This window comes from Danio rerio, chromosome 8 (genome assembly GCF_052040795.2).
Source record: "Danio rerio strain M-AB ecotype USA chromosome 8, GRCz13ab, whole genome shotgun sequence".
Lineage (NCBI taxonomy): Eukaryota > Metazoa > Chordata > Actinopteri > Cypriniformes > Danionidae > Danio > Danio rerio.
Window position 1 is genome coordinate 48,681,609 of NC_141028.1, and position 21,575 is coordinate 48,703,183.

Here is a 21,575-nt window from a genome sequence, read left to right on the forward strand (position 1 = left end):
GTGAAGCTCAGTCTTGATATAAACTGACATCTCACTCTGTTTGTCTACGTGCCTCACAGATTTAAACACACACACACACACACACACACACACACACACACACACACACACACACACATACACACACACGCACACACACACACACACACACACGTTTACATGTGGACAACACAGCCTATCGCTTATCAGTGGAAATATTCTTGGGAATTGTGCTGAAGTTCAAATTTAGGACAGACAATTTCATGACAGTTTCATGTTTTAAAGCGGTGAAGATGAGTTGATTTATTAGCAGAACGCTCTTATGTCAGCTTCTAAACAAACAAGCTTATCTTCTCATGTTATGTTAGCGTTAAATGGACATTTTTAAAGTTTCATTACCAATTCCAGTATCGTGACAACACTAGTATCATATCATGAGGCCTTTGCCAATAAACAGCCCTAGTAAACTACAGTAGTAATGTGTCTTTACATTGAATTTTGTGCTGACACAGACCTGATTTGGGGCCACATTAAATCGGCTGTGTAAAGATGACTTAAGCTTTGTAAAGTATTAGACATGGATTAAACTATAGCCTCGCTGTTACGACACTCTCGTTTGAGTCGCAACATAAAAGAGCTCAGACAACAAAGGAATATATATGCAACTTATTTATTATATAAAACTAATAGAACCACAAATCAAGAAACAAACAAATGTCTAGAGAATACAAAAGAAAATAACTAACTTTAAATAAATATATAAATAATGACAAACAAAACCATAAGGTTGCAGAAATAAAGAGATGATCTTGACACGAGGACAGCCAAGTTGTCACAACGTCCTCCAGAAGCCAGCACATCACTCTTATTTATATGATCTAAACCAATTGGTGAGCAAGCATGGCACCTAATCAGGATCTGCCACATCCAACTGGAATCTTGGGGTCGTCACACTCGCACACACCAAACATTCATTATAAATTTAAAGCACATTAATTGAATGCTTGAAATGCCTTGTGATTTGCATCTTGGCTGCTTATTAACTCCTGTCTATCTTTCTTTTGTCAACCCTCATTCTTTGTCCACATCTGTCCTCACTCGCCTGTCTTTCTGTCCTCCATCCTCCCTCTATGCCTCTCTCTCCTTTCAGTTTTAACTCCTCCCACACAGATGCTTCCGGCCGACCTGATTGGTGGGAGTGATGTGTGAACTAGGTACTCATTTCTTTACTGTCCCCAGCTGCACTCGAACACCTGCTCATTGCAAAGAAAAATCAATAAACCATCACAGATTTCTAGCATTGACTTGTTTGCTCAGTAAACTGTGTGTTAGACTTTGATTCTTAGAAAGCAGCAACTCTTTAATGCGGATTCTACGTTAATAGTGAACTAATAGTCTACGTTTAATAGTCATAAGGTGAATGATAGATCATGGAAAGGCTTTTTGATAAATTGTTGGTGTAACAATCAGTGTTATCGTTACAATTGTGAGAAAGAAATTAAATGTAACATTTTAGCAGTAATGAAATGAAAAGGACTTTGATAATATGTTAATTTGTCAATGAATGAGGGAATCATAAGCAATCCTTTCTTTTTTTAAGTTTAAGAGTATGTTTGATGTATGCAAGAAATTAAATATATATGCTAATACTATTAAATGTATATTTATTTAAAAATCATTAGTAGTATGGCATTATATGAAATCATTATCATGCAAACATATGTTTTATTTAAAAATATTGTATTAAATTTTTCTTGGATATCTAATACTGTTGTTATAATTATTGAATTACTATTATTAAATACTATTGTTATTATTAAAATTTATGTATAAAACCTATTCATCTATGTTTTATGAAGAGCTAGATTTTTAGATCAATTACATTTAATAGTGGGTGTAGCCATATTATTTTTAATAATATGCTGTGTACAGTATATGCTGTGTAACTGTTTTCAATACCATGATTTGGAAAAGTCAAGTTATTAAAACTGCCAACATTTTGTGGTATGTGTAAGATTTTTTTTATTTACGTTTTTGAATGATTGATCTGACATGATTACTGTTCCAAAGTATTTCAAATGTTTCTCAAAATAAAATATATTGTGTTCAAAGGGGAAAGGTTTTATTTTTATTTTATTTTATTTTTTTACCCAGACATTAAAAACAATATATTTTACAGCAGTAATCACAATACTGTGATATTTTTATCCAAGCTTATCATGTCATCAGAATCTTATACCGACCCATGCCTACTGTGTGTACATTAGGGGTTGAACGACTTAAAATGTTTAGAGGTCGACATTTATGTTATCAAAGTCCACATCGACTAGTCTTTTGTGATTTTATTAATAAACACGAGATGTAAATCTTTTGCAACATGCCACAATTTGCTGTTTATTTGCAGAAAATATGTACAATATGCTGTTTTACATTTCATTATAAATTTAAAGTTCACTCAGATTTAAAGTTCACTTTAATATTTAATGCAGACAAAACAAAATAAACACTTAAAAAATTACTTTCAATAATGCGAGGGCAGTTTCATTCAGTGAATTTCTTTCGCGTGTAAAGCTGCCCATACAGTATATATGGGGTTGAACAGATGAGTTGACACCTCTGCACTTTTTGATTGACAACAACTAGTCGCGTTTTTTTTTTTTTTAACTGTATGTATGATTTATGGAAGAAATTAAATGTATATGCTAATATTTTTAAATATATATTTTAAAAAATAGAAGTATGACATAATATTTGCATTATAATGAATATATATATATATATATATATATATATATATATATATATATATATATATATATATATATATATATATATATATATATATATATATATATAAATATATATATATATATATATATAAATATATATATATATATATATATATATATATATATATATATATATATATATATATATATATATATATATATACATATATATATATATATATATATATATATATATATATATATATACATATATATATACATATACACACACACACACACATTTTTTAAAGTTGTTTATTAAATTTCTATTTGGTGTCTAATACAAATGTTATTAATTAAAAAAAATATTATTAATATTAACATTAATGATAATAATGTATAAAACATATTTATGTATGTTTAATGAGGAGCTGGACTTTTAGACCAGTGATATTTAACAGTGGTTGTGACCATTCTAGGGGGAAAATTGACAAAAAAATGTTAACTGAATGCATGATTTATGGAAACAATTGAAAGTTTATGCTAATATTATTAAGTGTGTGTGTGTGTGTGTGTGTGTGTGTGTGTGTGTGTGTGTGTGTGTGTGTGTGTGTGTGTGTGTGTGTGTGTGTGTGTATATATATCATTATATATCATTTATAAAATCTAGCTGTGTACATTTTATGAGGAGCTTGACTTTGAAACCAGTGAGATTTAATAGTGGATGTGGCCACACTATGGAAAAAAATATTACCTTATTGTGACCATTGTTAGTTGGCGCATGTGATGCACGTGTAGCGGTATGTGTGTTTGTGGACTTGGATGGCTTCTAGATGTCCAGCACATGTGATTGTCCAGAGTTCAAGTTCTACTTAGGGATCATGAGCAGCCACTGGTGCTGCGCTGACATGACTAATCACTGTCATTAAAGGGGAAAGTGCTGGAGCAAGGCCATAAGAAAAGCAAACAGGACTAGACGTTTACCAAAATCAACAACATCCGCTGATAAAGCAGGCTGACCTTCACTTCCCTCTCTCTCTCTCTCTCTCTCTCTTTCTCTCTCTCTCTCTCTCTCTCTCTCTCTCTCACTCACTTTCACTTCAAGTTTTCCATTTCACCCATCATCATTCCTGGCCTTCCTCTTCTTTCCGCTGTCCTTCAGTTTTATTTTATTTTTTTTACTTCATGAAAAAAGTTTTACCACCTCACTTTGCCCAATCATTTTTTTCATGTCTGTAAGTGTAGATGCTTTATCACACATTATTGTTATGTTTATTGTTATTGATGACATTATTGTTATCATTTACTCCTACCACACTAATGTTAGGTGTGGGATGTGACTTTGGCCCCGTTTACACTAGTGCGTTTTAGTTTGAAAACGCATAAGTTTTGCTACGGTTACGCCATCCGTCCACACTACGCCGGAGTTCTCGAGCGCCGAAAACGGAGCTTTTTGAAAACGCTGGAGAGGTCGTTTTCATTCTAAAACGCTGCTGCTCCGTCTCAGTGTGGATGGGGAAAGACGGAGACATCTGAAAACGGAGGCGGGGCTGCAAACGTTCGCCTATCTGATTGGGGCTTTTCCTCAATATTAAGTAGCCCACACACAGTTCAGTCACGCATCCTCTTCTTGTAAGTTAAGACTTCGCAAGTTTGATCAAGGCTGCAGTCTCCCCCTTCTCAGTTTGATATGGAAAACATACCGAGGACGCGTAAATCTTCAAAGGGAACAGTGTACTTTATAACTTCATTCACATCACCTTGGCTACGTTGTTTCACTTTCTCAACAATAAAATGTAAACATGATTTAAGAAACTGCCTATTTACTTTTTAATATTAGCAACTTAACAGACAGCAGAAATGTTGAGGCGTCGTGCTGCATATATGAGCGTCATCTTCACTGTGTGGATATTTATAACAAAACGGAGCCGATAACTGCCTCCTTTCAATTTCAGTGAAAATACGAAACGCCCCCTCTCTTTTGCCGAATATCAGTTTTAATAATCGATAATTATAAAAATATAACATACAATAAGTTTATACATTGTAGGAAATAAAGGCAAGCGATCAGTCAATGTACCTGGATTAATCATTAACTTATCTTTGCGCTTAACCAAAACATGTTACCCGTGAACAAGTAACTTAATAGGCCAATTCCCTGACTTTGGTCATTGGAATCTATGTCGTTAGATAAAGACAACAACATGAATGAAATATCACGTTTAGCAAATATAGTGAGATTAGATCCAGCGGGAAATGCTTGATGAGCAGTCCGACAAGCAGAGCTCTCATCTGGGTAGAAATGCTGGAGCGCTTGCCCGAGTGTGTCTGTGTGGTCACGTGATGTGCGTTTTCAGCGTTTTGGTGTGGACGGAGAGCTGTTCAGAAACGCTGGGTAAAACGCGAGTGTGGACGCGGATCGTTTTCATTCTACAACGCCGTTTTAAAACTAAAACGCACTAGTGTAAACGGGGCCTTTATAAACCATTTTTGATCAATGGTTTTACATTTGTGTTTGTTTTAAGATTCCATTTCATCGCCTAATTTATTTGTCAGGTTTTTTTTTTTTCTTTTTGGAATCTTTAAAAATGAGTTTGTTTTCAAACTTGTCATTAAGTGTTTATTAATATGTAATAAACAAAACCACATCAAACAGACTGAGACATTTTTAACGTGCTGACGAGTTTACATGCAAACGTTTGTAAATCAGGATGTCTGCAGGGTCTTAAAGTATTAAAAGTTGATAAGTCAATCATGAGAAAATAAAGGCCCTTTAAAAGTTATTTAAAAGTCAAAATCGCGTTTTTACAAGAAATACATTTTGTCCAAGAGTTGTCCAAAGTGTTTGACTCCAAAAAAGCACACATATATTTATTTTCCTCAAAATATTTACAAAGACCTTCTCGATCCATACGATTTATTCGGGCCTGTGCACGTCCGACCAAGCTCCTCCATACGGGTGATGTCACGTAATTTGCGACAAACGTGGGAAACTGATGTGACGCTCTCCACATGCCAACCTTTTTTCGACATCACACGGAAACAGCAACGCGTCTAGCATGACATCACTTTTTTGCAGAGACTCTATTGGTTAAATGACGGCATAATCAGAACACGGAAACAGCTTGAAGCGGAAAGTATGTCTGCAGTCTGACTGTTTTGTATAGTTGATGATGACAACATTGTCACAGCAAACTGTGAGATATGTAAATATTTTAAGTTGAGGTTCTATTTGTTTCTATATTAGTTTTTTGTAATATGCCGTTGCACTACAGTCCAAAAGTGAAGAATTTATGTTTTTTATTACTTGATTGTTCAAGCTACCTCACAGAAGTGCTCTGTTAAGTGTGTTAAAAGTGTGTTTTAACATAATATAAAAAATGTTAAAATAGGGTGAAGTAAATAAAAAAGGAACGTCTTCGATCTGTTTCTTCTCTCTTCTTTATTCTTTTTTTTATGTATTATAAAAATATTGGATCAAGTATTGGTAGATACTCAAAATCAAATGACTTTGACTTGAGCAAAAAAACTTGATCGGCACATACCTAGTAAATATTATTATTATCATTATGAAATTAAGTTTTTTTTTTTATTGTGGCAGAGACAAAATAAATTCGTTATAAACAATTAGTCATTAAGAATATAGGTTAAAATGTGTATAAAATCTCTGTTAAACCACACATAGGACATATTTTAAAAAGAAATACAATTTCTCAGGAGGCCTAATAATTTTACAAACATGTAATATACTAAAACTTACTATATAGTTTTTGTTTTAATTGATTGATTTAGTGTTAATAGGAAGTCATCATATGAGAATTGTAAATAGTTTTCTTAATAGCTTTGCTCTGTTGTTTCTTCTCAGATGAGCTGGCTGGTCAATCAGTGGAGCATGAGATTGTGCTGACGGGCCGTTCGGCAGTGTTTCTACCTGAGCGCGAGTGGAGGAGAGCAGCAGATCCACAGTCAGTGGAGGACGAGCTCAGCGGAGGAATGGGTGTTGGGAAAAACACCACTTCCAAATCCATGGACTCCACCACAGAGCCTGGCAAATACGAGGAGGAGAACAAACACAGTGCACACTTCTATCCCATCCCTGTGAGTTTGTGTTTGTGTGTCTGTGGAGAGATGCTAATAATAGGCTCAGAAACAATGCCTTCAAGTCTGTCATTATAGTGTGTGTGCGTCTCAAAAGCTTGAAGTCATGGTCGTGCGTAATTGCAAATTGCTACTTCAGATAAGTGACATTTAAAAACTGGTTTTCCGTAATCAGTTCTATTTTAAGTCTCTGAAAACAACCAGGAATGACAAACTGTTCCTTTATTGTCATGGCATGCGTAATATAGCATTTTTAAATATCCACACTAAAATCCTAAATGCAGTGGTAACACTGGCATTCAGATGTTTTGAGTCAGTAACATTCAGGATTTTTTTTTTTTATAAATCAACAGTTTATTAACAGTATTGCAAAGGGTTTGATTTCTGATTTACATATTTTTTTACTTTTATATTCATCAAAAGAAAACCCAGAAAATAAATACATTTTAAAAGAAAGTTAGAAAAATAAGCTGAGCTTCTTTTCATAATTGTAATATGCAAATTTAATGCATATTTAATAAAGAGACATTTATTTATGCTGAAAAGGGCTCTTTATAGCAGTAAGTCATCATATTAAAATGAATAAATATGTGATATGAAACTTGAGTATTTGCTTTTAAAGGCTGATTTATACTTCTGCGTCAAGCACACATGTATGGTCTCGCGTAGCCTTCGTGCGTTCCCATTGCCTGCATCGTCGTGGCTGAAAAAAATTTTTCCTACACGTTTGCATAGCGCAAGCTCTGTGATTGGTCAGCTTGGGAACAGTGACGAGTGTGGGCGGTGATGAGAGCCGCAAGTCCGATGGAGCGAGTGTTTACATGTGGAGTCCCGTGATGAAGCTCGAGGGGTTTGTTCTCCCTTAAATGATCAAAGATAATTTGGCAGATCCTGGATCTTTTAATCTTGATAGCTGATCTCTTGCTAATTTAGTTCTTTAAGTTTGCGAATCAGATTAAAATGTCTGGATGAACTGATCTGAGATCGCTGCGTGTGTTGTGAAGGACAGATCTATCAATCCACGAAATCATGATCAGCAATACAATGATTGGCTGATGGCACAGCAGCGTAATGACATCATCTGATTAATATTCAATTACGCATGTGAGCGTCATTACATAAAATTTGTAGTAAACTGTTAAATATGATACACAATAACTTTACACTTTTGTCGTGGGCTGCATGTTTTACACTTTCAAGTATCAAGAGTATTTAGCAGTTTATTCAGTTTTACGTTTAGAGCGGATTTTTTTTATTATTATAGTAGCCTAGCTCTATTTAACTTTCTTAATAAATGGTTGTTTAAATTAATTTTGCATCACAAAAGCATTTTGATATTGGTAAAGGCGTCTGCAACTTTTGCGAAGCATTAAATCACTGTCATATTAGCTATCAAAACATGTGCATGACTGCATAAAATATTATTCCTTTAAAAAAACTGTGGAATTTTGTGTATGTCTATTATCATACACAAATTATACTAAAACTGGAACCTTAAAATAGTAGGCGTTTGTAACTAAAAAGTCTATATTAATAAATGTTCTTTTTAAACCTCTTTGGGGAACAGCCTCTGTACTTTATTTCAAAGTGCAGATTGCATAAGTTTGATTTTATATAATTTTTCAAACTTCTATTTTCCCAATTGTATAAAACTACTACTGTAAGAAAATATTAGCATTCGGTACATACTTTCAGTGTTACCTTTTCTTGAAATGGCCCTATCTAATACTGTTTATATGAAATGAGCCTGCTCCCGAGCAGGTTTGAGCTACCAGAACTGCTGCTAAAACTCTCAGAAGAATGAAACGATCCTGGATCATGTAAAATCGTCAATAATCAAATCCAGCTAATTGAGAAATCCACGTATTAAGAACAAAACTCAGATAGAAACGTTTTGTTTTGTTTATCTTATGATTACATTTGTTCCACGTCCACCAGTTCCTGCCTCTAAATGAGCGAGTTTTAGCTACTTATTCATTCAGGTAGTGTTTAGAAACAACAAAACACTCACAAAGAAACTCAATACAGAGGAACATAAAAACCCACTGTCAAAAAAAGTTTATTTATTTATTTATTTTTATTTTTTGTAAGTGTTGAGCAACACAAACAGTATAAATGCATGACTACGCACAAGGCAGGCACTGTGGGTCAAGGCAATCACTCGACGCAAAAGTATAAATCAGCCTTAAAACTTCTGCCTCATCCCAGGAATAAATTGCACTTAAAATGTATAAAAACAATAACATTTTATTAATATTAATTCGTTATATTACTACCTTTCATGTCTACTGTTTTGATCAAATAAATGCAGCTTTGAGAAAGAAAGTCTTAAAAACTACTGTTAGTGTGACTTAAACAAACATGAATTATGATACAGAATAACATTATCTAAGTTTACAAAAGTATTTATTATTAGCATAAGTACTTGCGCATTACCTAAGGTTAACATTTCTTATCAGGGGCTGACATTAACACTGGCCAACTCGCCAAATGCGGGTGGATTTCACCTATGGCGGGTTAAAGACCCACTCCCACTAGCCTGTTCGACTGAAGTCATTTTTAAGTTGTAGTTCATAAAGAAGCAGTACGACTGACAAAATAACTGTCCGCCCGAGCAAAAGAAAGCAGGTGAATACCGAATGAGAGGATGATCACACGCATGGCAAGATGCAGGCTATCTTTACTCATTGACTAGGGCTTTAATACTGCACGCACGGCTGGCATGTAATCATCCTTTCATTATCACACAATATTTTTCGCCTGCTTTCTTTTGGTTGCAGTTATTTTTTTATTAAGGTTTAATTATATTCCCTTACAATAATATCAATTTAATAGATTTTTTTATGTTTTTTTTTTTTTAAAGAAAGGTTTTCTTTAATAAAAAGTGCATGTATACAGCTATATTAAGCTTGTTTCAATGTTTTTTGTTAGTAAAGTTTTGTAGCTGAGAAGTAACAAGTTATTCGTTTATTATTTTCGTGTGGCCAAAGAAAAAAATTTGTAAATTCATACGAGTCATTTGCTCATGCTCATTAAGCAAGCTCATACACAACACACAAAAATGTAGAATGAATAAGGCATGTGGAAACAACACAAAATCTAAATCAAGTCATTTTAGCATGTCAAAGTCAAATTTATGCACATAAAATATTAATTTCTCAACAAAAGAATTGTGGATAGTAAAAATGGCATGGGGCTAGTAATGTTGGAAAACTACTAGCCACAGTGGCTGGTGATCAAAAGAGTTCATGTCAAGCCCTTTATCCTATTGTAAACATTTACAATTACTTTATTATACAGTATGTGATTATGTTATTTAAGAAAGCACATGGGTCAAAATATCACATTTGCAAGAAATGGTTTATTTTTAAAAAAGAAAAGCAAATAAATAGCAGAAACAAACAGTTGCCTGTTAATTAATAGTGTTTGTATTATAGAGCATGCCATTATTAGCATTGATATACACATAAAAATGCCTGTGAGTGCTATACGAGATTTTATTTATTTTATTTTTTGAATGCATTTCCACTAAAGTGCCCTTTTATCATATCAGTCTCTCCACTATGGTTTGCGCTCTGTAACTATATCTGTTCTCTTATTTAAGAAGCCATTGGTACGAAGGCTCAAGTTTCCCATAGTCACGCAGATGCTTCCTTAAAAACAATTGCGTAAACACACTCTCATAGCATTATTGAGGATGATAAAGTTCTTCTAAAGTGACATGCTTTTTAAAGACTCCTTTCTGGATGTAATGATTGTTTGGGGATGTTTATGCAGACATGTGAATCTTGTCTAATATGTTGACACCAGAAACTCCACTAATGTTGAGCTAAACCTCAAGTAATCCTTGTTTTGGTTGAACTCTTCCCTACGTGAGTGTGCATAAGCCTACATTTGAATAGGCACCCTGCTAGATGGCCAATGTTGTGGGTAAAACGCCATAAGGTTGTAAGATAAAACCATGTGCCCGACACTGAAACCCTCCCATTTGACTTGGGCATGGAGAGCCAAAGCAAGTTTTCAGAATGTGTTTGGAATATGGAAGAAGAACAGATTCCATTGACGCTCCTACAGTCATACATACAAAGTTTGTATTGGGATAAGAATGAGATGACATAATCATGGAGTCAGTATGAGGAAAATTGTAGTGGATTACTGTTTATTGGTTGGGATTGTAACTCATAATTAATGAAAAGCAACGAAGGAGTAGGAATAAATGTGCAAAAGCTTCTTCCTAGTTCTTAGATTTCAGACATATAGAAGTAACAAGTTTGCTTTCTTATTAATATTTTTGTAGTACTTTGTTATTGCTGGAAGGGCATCCCCTGTGCAAAACATATGCTGGAATAGTTTGCGGTTCATTTTGCTGTGGCAAACTAAGGAATCCAAAGGAAAATAATTAATTAAATGATGAAATAAAGTTTAAAAGTTGGAAGTCTAAGTCTAAAGCTTCTGGAAATGTAACCCTTCTAGTTCACCTACATCAGGGGTCACCAACCCTGTTCCTGGAGATCTACTTTCCTGCAGAATTTAGCTCCAACCCTGATCAAACACACCTGAACCAATTAATTAGGACCTGAAATGGCACTTGATAATTACAGACAGGTGTGTTTGGTCAGGGCTGAAACTGAAATCTGCTGAAAGGTAGCTCTGCAGGAACATGGTTGGTGATTTCTAACCTACATATTGTTTGATTTCAAGATTTCCACATCCTTTTTTTAGCATTGAAGCTTACAATAAAAAATGCAATGTCATTGCTTTGTATCTTGGCAAATATATGAGGTTTTTATATATCTTTGTGTTTGTCAGGTGGTTAACGGTGTCGTGCAGACCGCTGGAGATCAAGATGCTGAAGACACGCAGCTCATGGCTATTTATGCAAAAGACAGCCAGACGGAGGACAAGGTAAGGGTTTTTATATGTTAGTCGTGTAGAAATTACACATTTTACCACTTAAAGTCGTATTTGGTGCCCATTTTAGACAAGTTGGTATGATTCTTTAGGGTCCTTATGGAATTTCTGTTACATACTTGAGTTGAAATTCCTCAAAGGTCAAGTAAAACTACACCCCTCTTTGCTTGACAAAAACAGCTTTGTTCACAGTGACTCGATAATGAGCTACTGTTAAACACACCCTTCTTTTCGAGATATAAGATGTCCTTAGATATTTCTGGACTGTAAATACCTCTCCCAAATCCCTGCTCAAAGCTTTTTCAGAAAAAAAAGTATTGCCTTTTGGGCTAAAGAATGTCACTACCATTATGTCGTTATACATAAGGGGTTCGAGACTGATTTGTCAGTAAAGCCAGTTCTGCAGTCAGCAGTAAATCTTCAGTATGTGCTTTCAGGTGGAGCAGCATTTACTACACGAAGTTGTAGTTCACTGACAAGCGACACGCTATTGCGTTCATAATCTCAAGAAATTTTTTCGATAAAAGCTAATCGTTCTGTGATAATGACAGGTGTTAGTGTAAGTTCACTGTGTTGCTGCTACATCTAAAAGAATGTGAAAATACCACGAATAATAGACTTTTACTACTAATCACACAACTGTGCTTCTCAGGTAAGATGTGCATGAAAATCGGAACTTTTGTTTAATCACAAATGCAATTTGTGAAGAAATAAAAGGAAATATTAACTTTTTATTATTTAATTTTTATCTTGACTCTACATCTAAAAACCCTTAAACACTCGTGCGTGGTTCTTCAAATGACGTGAGATGCGAGAATAACGATCATGCACATCCATCAAGCTCAATTCTACAATTACACTGCAATAAATATTTGTTTATATATTATTGTCATAAGAAAAACAAATCGACAGTGGGAAAACCTTCTTAGGTACTCTCCAGATATTCGTCAGTGCAAAAAACATCAATGTATTAACAGCATTTTAGGGTGATGTAATAAAGACCCACTGCAAGTGCATATTTACCAAATAAGAGGTAAAATAGAGCACATCTAACAGAGGCTTTGGATATGTAACATTCGTTTCCTCTAAAGCTGGGATTTGGTGTAAAGACTCCTGAAATCCTTTACAGCTGACCTCAGAGTAGATTGTATGCCAAGACAGCTTCCCCTTAGGAAAGGAAGGAGTCTACAGGAGAGTCAGTATGTGGGTCGGAGATGATCTTATTCAAATAGCCAACCAAATGACTGTGTGCTTTCATTTTTGAGCTGGCAGATAAGTCAGAAACCATTAAATATACAAGTGGAAATTTCATTAGATGTCCCCTTTAAATAAAAAGGCTTCTCTTAGCAGTCATGCTTAACCACTCTGTGTTAAACCCTGTTCTGTAATGGCTCCGTCATTATGACTCTGCACTTTTCCCCCAGAGAGGAAAGAGGGATTTTGGAGGTCACAGCAGCCGATGGCATTTTTTTTTCAGAGATTGCCTTTAATGAAGCAATGCTGATTCAACATATTTCACTCTCTGCCTCTGTTTCTCTGTGTCATACTGTCAAGAATAAGAATTATTGGATTTCTAATCCAGATTTGCCTTTTATCAAAACATATTGCCTATAAAAGAAAGAAAAGTGTTGCAAGTGACAGCTTGGTACAGTACCTTAGCATTTTGTTCATTAGTTAAACTGTTGAAACTAAATTTTAACAACTTGCATATGTAACAGAATAACACTAACTGTCCACCAACTGAGAAGACTTGAATGGAGTAGATTAAGCAGTTTTCATTAATTTCAAGATTTTTTTTTTTATTTAGAGGCGCTGATTTCCTGTTGACATTGTTGGAATTGCCAGCAATTTTGTTTTGTGTGAGCATGTGTGCGTGCGTGAGTGAGTGATGCTGTTTATAGTGTACACCTCTCACTCAACTTCCCTGTAATAGAGATTGGTTGCTATAGGAACAGCTGATCCTGACTCTTGTGTCTTTTCTCTCCCCTTCAGTGCTCCATATCAGACACTGTGGACAGTGCAGACAGCATCGACGCCGGGAGGATAGACATGATATACACAATAGAGGACACACCACCTTGGTATTTGTGTGTGTTCCTGGGTTTACAGGTACAAACACACAGCCTGCTTGTTCCTAGACATTTCATATGTTCATATTTTTTTCAGCAGTGGCCTAGTCTTTGCAGTTGTCACATTCAACTTTACGGCTGTGAAATAGAATTTACCGCAGTCACAGTAATCTTTAAAGCAATGACCGTCAACTTTACATCTTTAAAACTAGACTTTACAGCAATGACCGTCAATTTTACAGCAGAGAAACTAGACTTTACAGCAATGACGCTCAACTTTACATCATTTAAACTACACTTTACAGTAATCACACTCAACTTTACATCATTGAATCTAGACTTTACTGCAATGACCTGACAATTTTACATCATTGAATCTAGATTTTACAGCAATGACCATAAACTTTACATAATTAAATCTAGACTTTACAGCAATGACCATCAACTTTACATTATTGAATCTAGACTTTACAGCAATAACCATCAACTTTACATCATTGAATCTAGACTTTAAAGCAATGACCATCAACTTTACATCATTGAATCTAGACTTTACAGCAATGACCATCAACTTTACATAATTGAATCTAGACTTTACTGCAATGACCTGCAATTTTACATCATTGAATCTAGACTTTACAGCAATAACCATCAACTTTACATCATTGAATCTAGACTTTAAAGCAATGACCATCAACTTTACATCATTGAATCTAGACTTTACTGCAGTGACCCGCAATTTTACATCATTGAATCTAGACTTTACAGCAATGACCATCAACTTTACATAATTGAATCTAGACTTTACAGAAATGACCATCAACTTTACATAATTGAATCTAGACTTTACTGCAGTGACCCGCAATTTTACATCATTGAATCTAGACTTTACAGCAATAACCATCAAATTTACATCATTGAATCTAGACTTTAAAGTAATGACCATCAACTTTACATAATTGAATCTAGACTTTACAGCAATGACAATCAACTTTACATCATTTAAACTACACTTTACAGTAATCGCACTCAACTTTACATCATTGAATCTAGACTTTACTGCAATGACCCGCAATTTTACATCATTGAATCTAGACTTTACAGCAATGACCATCAACTTTACATAATTGAATCTAGACTTTACAGAAATGACCATCAACTTTACATAATTGAATATAGACTTTACTGCAATGACCTGCAATTTTACATCATTGAATCTAGACTTTACAGCAATAACCATCAACTTTACATCATTAAATCTAGACTTTACAGCAATGACCTGTAACTTTACAGCAGAGCAACTAGACTTTACATTAATCACACTCAATTTTACAGCAGTGAAATTAGACTTTACTGCATTGACAGTCAAATTTACAGCAGTGAATCTAGACCTTACAGCAGTGGCTTTACCGTGTTGAAGCTAGATTTAAGACAGTGGCCCTCAACTTTACAGCAGTGACCCTACCTTTTATTGCATTTACCCTCGACGTAATTGTATTTTGATGTTCCCTATGACAAAGATGACTAAAAAAGGAGCAATTGTCTTTTTTTTTTTTCTCTTTCCCCATAATTTCTCCTCAGCACTATCTTACCTGCTTCAGTGGAACTATTGCTGTGCCCTTTCTACTGGCTGAAGCGATGTGTGTGGGATTTGACCAATGGGCAACCAGTCAGCTGATCGGCACCATTTTCTTTTGTGTAGGCATCACCACTCTGCTACAGACCACCTTTGGCTGCCGGTAAGTGTGTGCTTTTTTAAGAGAAGTCTGATGGTTCGTACGCGTGTTTCAGATATATTGAATAAACGGTTTGCTTACTGTCAGTAGGCTTTACTCTTTGTTTATCTGTAACGTCTGTTTACATATCTGTTTGCTTGTTTTCAAAATCTGTTACATTAATTAAAACACTTGTTAATGTTCAGTAATTGGCCGAAAGTAATTAAGTATTGTGTATTCATATAGTGCATTTATTGTGTATGGCCTAACACCCAAAGCACTTCAAACTTATGAGGAGGGTCTCTCCACACCACCACCAGTGTGCAGCATCCACTTGGATGATGCAACGGCAGCCACTGGACAACGGTGCCTGTGCGCTTACCACACACCAGCTATATGGGGAGGGGAGAGACAATGGATGGGGATGATTGGGAGGACTTGATGTAGGAAATTTGGCCCGGACACTCTGGTTACACCCTTATTCTTTACAAGAAATGTCATGGGATTTTTAATGAGCACAGAAAGTCAGGACCTCGGTTTATAATCTCATCCGAAAGACGGCGCTCACTAACAGTATAGAGTCCCCTTTACTTCATATAGATTGGAAACATATGTTGTGTTCATGTTTCCGGTATGGGAGGTTTTATACATTAGTTTCAGAACAATAGATTCAGGCTTCGTTTACAAGCGAACTTTAGTTAGGTACTTAAGTACTCTATCTACTTAACCTTTTGTTTACTTTAGGGAAATATAATAGAAAAGATGATGACATCTAGAACATTCTGTCCACAGTGAAGAATTTCATTTCCTCAGTGGAGTGTCTTTGTTGTTAAAATGATGCAGTGCTTTTGAGATTAAGGGAAACTATAAGTTGAAATCAAATGTTTGTTTACTGTGGATGAATATTAGCATGTTGTGTTGGGTGGGGTCGACAAGTCTGAACATCGTTACCTTACAAAAGGATCATTTATTTGAAAGCTGTAATTAAAATGAAAGGTGTGAGAAAGAGAGGAATAAGTTGGCATTAGTTTGTATTTTTTTTCTGTGTCTGTGTGGGCATGTACTTTCAGTTGTGTGGTGTTATGATGGAATCTTAATCTTGACTACAGAGTACAGTTGGACGTTTATTACTGAATTATCTTTTTGATGTTTATGTACATTTCTATAGCATATGTATTTCCACTAATATGGTTTAGTTTTTTTTCTCTTCCCTTTTTGCCACATTTTTTCATTTTAATGTTTTTGTTTATTATTTTTGTGCTATTTATCTTTGTTTCTTTCCATTTCCTTTTTTTTTTCCAGTTTTTTTACATGAAGTTAAAGTAACCTGGTAACCTAGATTTGTTGTTGAAATGTTTCTCTTGGTTATTTCTGTGAACAGGAAGGGTGTTTATGATGCTTTTCCCTCCACTGGTTCTTATTCAGCACAGATCCAGCTATTAGATGAACTTGTATCCAAGGTGCTTTTAGCTTTATTTTATTCTACAATTTTTGAAGGCCACTTTTCTGATATGCACCATTAGCCTTGTGATTTCTTTCAAAATATTTGTCAGTTTTACAGACACTCAACCCTTTCAGACACGCATGGTTTACAGCATTTTATTAAGAAAGAGAAAAACAGAATTGAATGGTGTAAGAGAACATGACACAGCTTTCTTGTGGTGTTAAGAGCTGCTTTCCTAATTTCTTGATTTTTTTTACAAAATCTCACCTCATTTGGTCGTGGAGCAGGAGGTCTGGAGAAAGTGGGCCAGTTTAGTTTAGCCGTGGTCATCTGTCCATCTTTGTGGTTTTGGCTCAGGTTGTTTCACCAATCAGTAATGAAGGCTTTCATCTCTCTCTCCCTCTCTTAATAGTGGAGCATTCAGCACACTTGTGCCATTCCTTTTGTCTTGTACATGAGGACAGGTCACTATGTGAGACTATTTGAGAGTTGAATTTGCCTAAGTGTTCCAAGTTAAACATGGTTGTACAAAGTGTCTACACTTGCACTTAATAACATGTGACACAACGCATTGCGGCTAAAACAGCAGCATAGACAATACTATAATAATAATAAACTAATAATAATAATAATAATTCCTTACATTTATATAGCGCTTTTCTAGGCACTCAAAGTGCTTTACACATTGAGGGGAATGTCTTTATGCACTACCAGTGTGCAGCATCCACCTGGATGACCAGACAACCGGCATATTGTGCCAGACCGCACACCACACACCTGCTGAATGGGGATGATATAATTTGGGGATGGTTAGGAGGCCATGATGGACAGAGGTCAGTGGGCAAATTTGGCCAGGATGCCGGGGTTAAACCTCTACTCTTTTTCGAATTACATTCTGGGTTTTTTAACGTCCACAGAGAGTCAGGACCTCGGTTTAACATCTCATCTGAAAGACAGCCCTCACTGAGCAGTATAGAGTCGCCTTCACTATAATGGGGCATTATAACCCACACAGACCGCAGATTCAGCACCCCCTGCCAGCCTCACTAACACCACTATGACTATAGCCATGTTTCTATCCAAAAATGCAGAATATTTCATAAAACATTTGCAAATAAAGCATTGATTGCATCCAGTGAGTCAGAGAGAACAAAATCGTGACTTCTTGATAAACTTCAAATATCAAAAAGAAAAATGGAAGTAGCCTCGGTAGGAGAATCCACTGTGGACCTTTTTCTTATGTAATAAATTACTTGAGAATATGAAGATGAAACAATAATGCATAGTGGCTTTGGCACTCTTTGGGAGTGCAGCCACTCAAGACAGTTCGTGAAAGTAATTATACAGAACCACTTTGGCTAAGGGATTTTAGAATGACCAAAACAACAGTTATATGTTTTTGTTATCACGTGATCTGTTAAAACAATCACAAAACTCTTGTTGTGCATGTTGAATTTTATTCGGTAAATGTGTTTCCATCATAGTTTATTTACAGTTTTCCTTATACAATATAAATTTCATCCGACTCATTTGTGTTCATAAGTTTTTTTTATGCTCATTTTCAAAATTTATACAGATTTTAGCATCTCAATTAAAGCATGATATTTTATGTGCAATGTGTTCCAAAACCGGCATAAAAATATGTGGATAGAAATCGCTATTGATTAACCTCTGGTACTTATGTGCTTTTTTTTATGTTAAAAATATCTAATGTGAATTTAAATCACCGTTTTGCACAAGTGTTTATTGGCATACTAAAGGTGCTAGAAGATGGTTTACTTAAGATTTTGAAAATAAAATATGGGAAAATCACTTTTCCCTCTCTGTATGCACCAGACATCTTTTTTTTTTATAAACCCTCCAAGTGTTCTTCACACAGGTGAGTGGCTTGACAAACCACCTGTTGGAGTTGGTCTTTGTTCTTTGTATTCACCAGACTCTTTCTTACACATACTGACAAGGACTCTGTAATAAATAAATAAAATAAATAAAAATAAATGAATAAACAAAACAATCTTGTCATGCTATCTATGTATTGCTGCCCACTGGTGATTTTAGGTACTTCTTTTATCCCTGCTTCTAAGTTGTTTTGGATAAAAGCATGCTAAATGAATAAAGTTAAATGTAAAATAATTAGCCAACATCAACTCTATGCTTATTGCTGGACTGTTGTTGTGTTATGCCGGGTCAGGGACACCGTGTCAAGGTGTGTGATCCCAATTGGCAGAATTGTTTAATCTAAAAGGAACTCTGATGCAATTGTTCTGTAAGTGCAGTTCATTTGCCAAGTGAAATGAGACCTCTGAAAAGATTGTTAGTCAACTTCCAAAAACGCCATGGTCCAGTTTTACTAAAATATGAAGAGAACACGTCTTTTTTTATTTATTGATTGATTTTTTCTTTTTTTTTTTTTAAATCTGAGGTAAATTATTCATTGATGTTCTCATAGTGGCTAAAGTTATGCAAAATTGTATTGCCACTAAAAACATTTTAATACTATGCAAAGCATAAAAGCAACCTGTTTTTCTGTTCATTATATGTCATGGAAACTTTTTAGTCAGTGAATGTCAGGAGAAAGTCAGGATATTAAAAATTGGCTTCAAAATCTTGATGTTTTGCACAGTTGAATGTTTGCACTTTAATAAAGGCATTGGGAATCTGTCTTTTTGCATCATATCTTTACTGGTGTGTGATTTAAGGAATTCCAGATTCTGTTTTGACTTCTTTAAACTTTTTAGAAGCTCATAATGAGTCCTCAGTACATGAAAATATGTACATACAATAGCTCAAATGCAACTCTGTTTTGGTTTGTGGATAAATTCAGTTGCAAAATATACATCATAAAAGGCTGTTTTTCTTAAAAGTGAATATAAAAGTTAAGCCACAAGTTATTATTATTCCAGAAAAAAAACAGTGAATTCAATCATGTGAACACGCTTAATTTACATGTTTATAAAAGCATCAGCTAAATATTATCAGCTTTGTCATCACAGCAATAAACTGCACTTTAAATGTTCAGTGTTAAAATTAAAAATGTTTTGTAAAACATTTCACAGTAGTCATCTTACTGTTTGAACAAATAAACAAAACATTGCTAAGCATAAGAAATCAACCCCTAACCTTTTCACACAATATGCTGGCTTCACTTTCTTTTGATTTGCGTTGTTCTTGTAATTTGCAAACCATTTGACCATTTGCAAGCCAGCGTGGATCACTCCTCAATCTGGGATGGTGAGTCTGTCCTTGGCCACTCGTGTCACTGCACCTTTCATTTGAATAAGGATCAAACGAATTTGAAAAAAAAAAAAAAAAAAAAGCAATTAAGCCATAATATTGTTCCCTTATAAAATATCTACTGCATGCTGTTTAAAAAGTCAGTTCACCCAGAATTTTATATCCTGTCTGCATTTACTCATTCTCCACTTTTGTTTTTTGTTTTAAACACAAAATTCGCTACTTTGAACAGATGGGTAGCCATTAAAAGTGCAACAGATAATGGAAAAAGCCCAATAGCACTAAAAGCTTAACTCCCTGCAAATCCTGAACACATGAACATGCACAAGACAACATCACTACAATACATTATGCAACATTCACCAGAGAGATAACTTTTATAGGGAAGTAGTAAGTACAAAACTAAACTTAAAATAATTTGTCTTTTTTTTTTTTTTTTTTCCTGCCATTCTCTGTCTGAACCGCATCCGTGAACATGCTAATGTTGTAATCTGTTCTGCTGTAATGGAGTGTGTAGAAGTATGTTATTTTTACATATTTTGACAGGCTAGCAGGGACAACCTACGTATTGTAATGTTCAGACCAATCGTTTTGATTAGACAAACTTTGCTCACACTTTATTTGATGGTCCTTTTGTTGAATTTAAGTTACATTTCATCTACATGCCAACTAATTCTCATTAGATTAATATACGTTGCTCAAATGCAGATTTTCTTGTGCGCTTAAAATAAACACTGCCGAAGTGCAATTTTGTGTGTTTATGTATTGAGTATGTCTCCAACATTTATTAGATTGGCTTTTTTAATATATGTTGTTGCGTTTTTTTTTAATTATTTTTTATTATTATTATTTTTATTTTTATTTTTTATAACCTGAAAAAAAAAAAATGACTGAATGTTTTGAATAAGAAGCTGTAATGTAGCCGTAGTGGGGTGAATTTAGTGTGGCGCCCCACCATGGAAGAATGAATGAAAACATTATCTAAATCAATTTTACATAGATATAAATATAAATGAAAACTAAATAGATTGCTGCGTGTTTTATGATATGCTGTAATAAATTTGAACATGCATTGTTTTTCTTTTACCGTGCATATGTAGACATTGTATGAAACATTAGGTCACAAAAATTTACTTAAAAGTCTTGGAAAAATCATAGAAAAGTAATGGAATTTTAGTATTAAAAATGTGTATGAACCCTGACTATGCATCATCATATTCGAAGGCTTTCTTTTGTTTGTTTGCAAGGACATAGCAATGGTGGGGTTTTCAGAAACCTTTACTTTCAAACCTGTTTTTAAATTTCCGCATTTTCATTACCAAACATGACATTGTCATGTAAACATTGTCATGGTGTTTTGTTGTTGCTTCTGATAATGTACAAATGGCCACTAATT

General features: G+C 34.7%; 1 protein-coding gene across 2 annotated transcripts in view; it reads left to right on the forward strand.

Moving 5' to 3' along the window:
- The window catches only part of slc23a2 (solute carrier family 23 member 2), a 71,424-nt gene that overhangs the window by 22,564 nt on the left and 27,285 nt on the right, over positions 1-21,575 (forward strand). Inside the window, exons 2-6 of one of the 2 annotated variants that reach the window (XM_087265251.1) lie at positions 1,130-1,193; positions 6,574-6,806; positions 11,616-11,711; positions 13,710-13,826; positions 15,368-15,525. In XM_087265251.1, the coding sequence (XP_087121377.1) occupies positions 1,181-1,193; positions 6,574-6,806; positions 11,616-11,711; positions 13,710-13,826; positions 15,368-15,525 (617 nt within the window). In that variant the 5' untranslated portion in view covers positions 1,130-1,180. The remainder of the gene's footprint in view (positions 1-1,129; positions 1,194-6,573; positions 6,807-11,615; positions 11,712-13,709; positions 13,827-15,367; positions 15,526-21,575) is intronic. The other variant, XM_087265252.1, reaches the window with a different exon arrangement.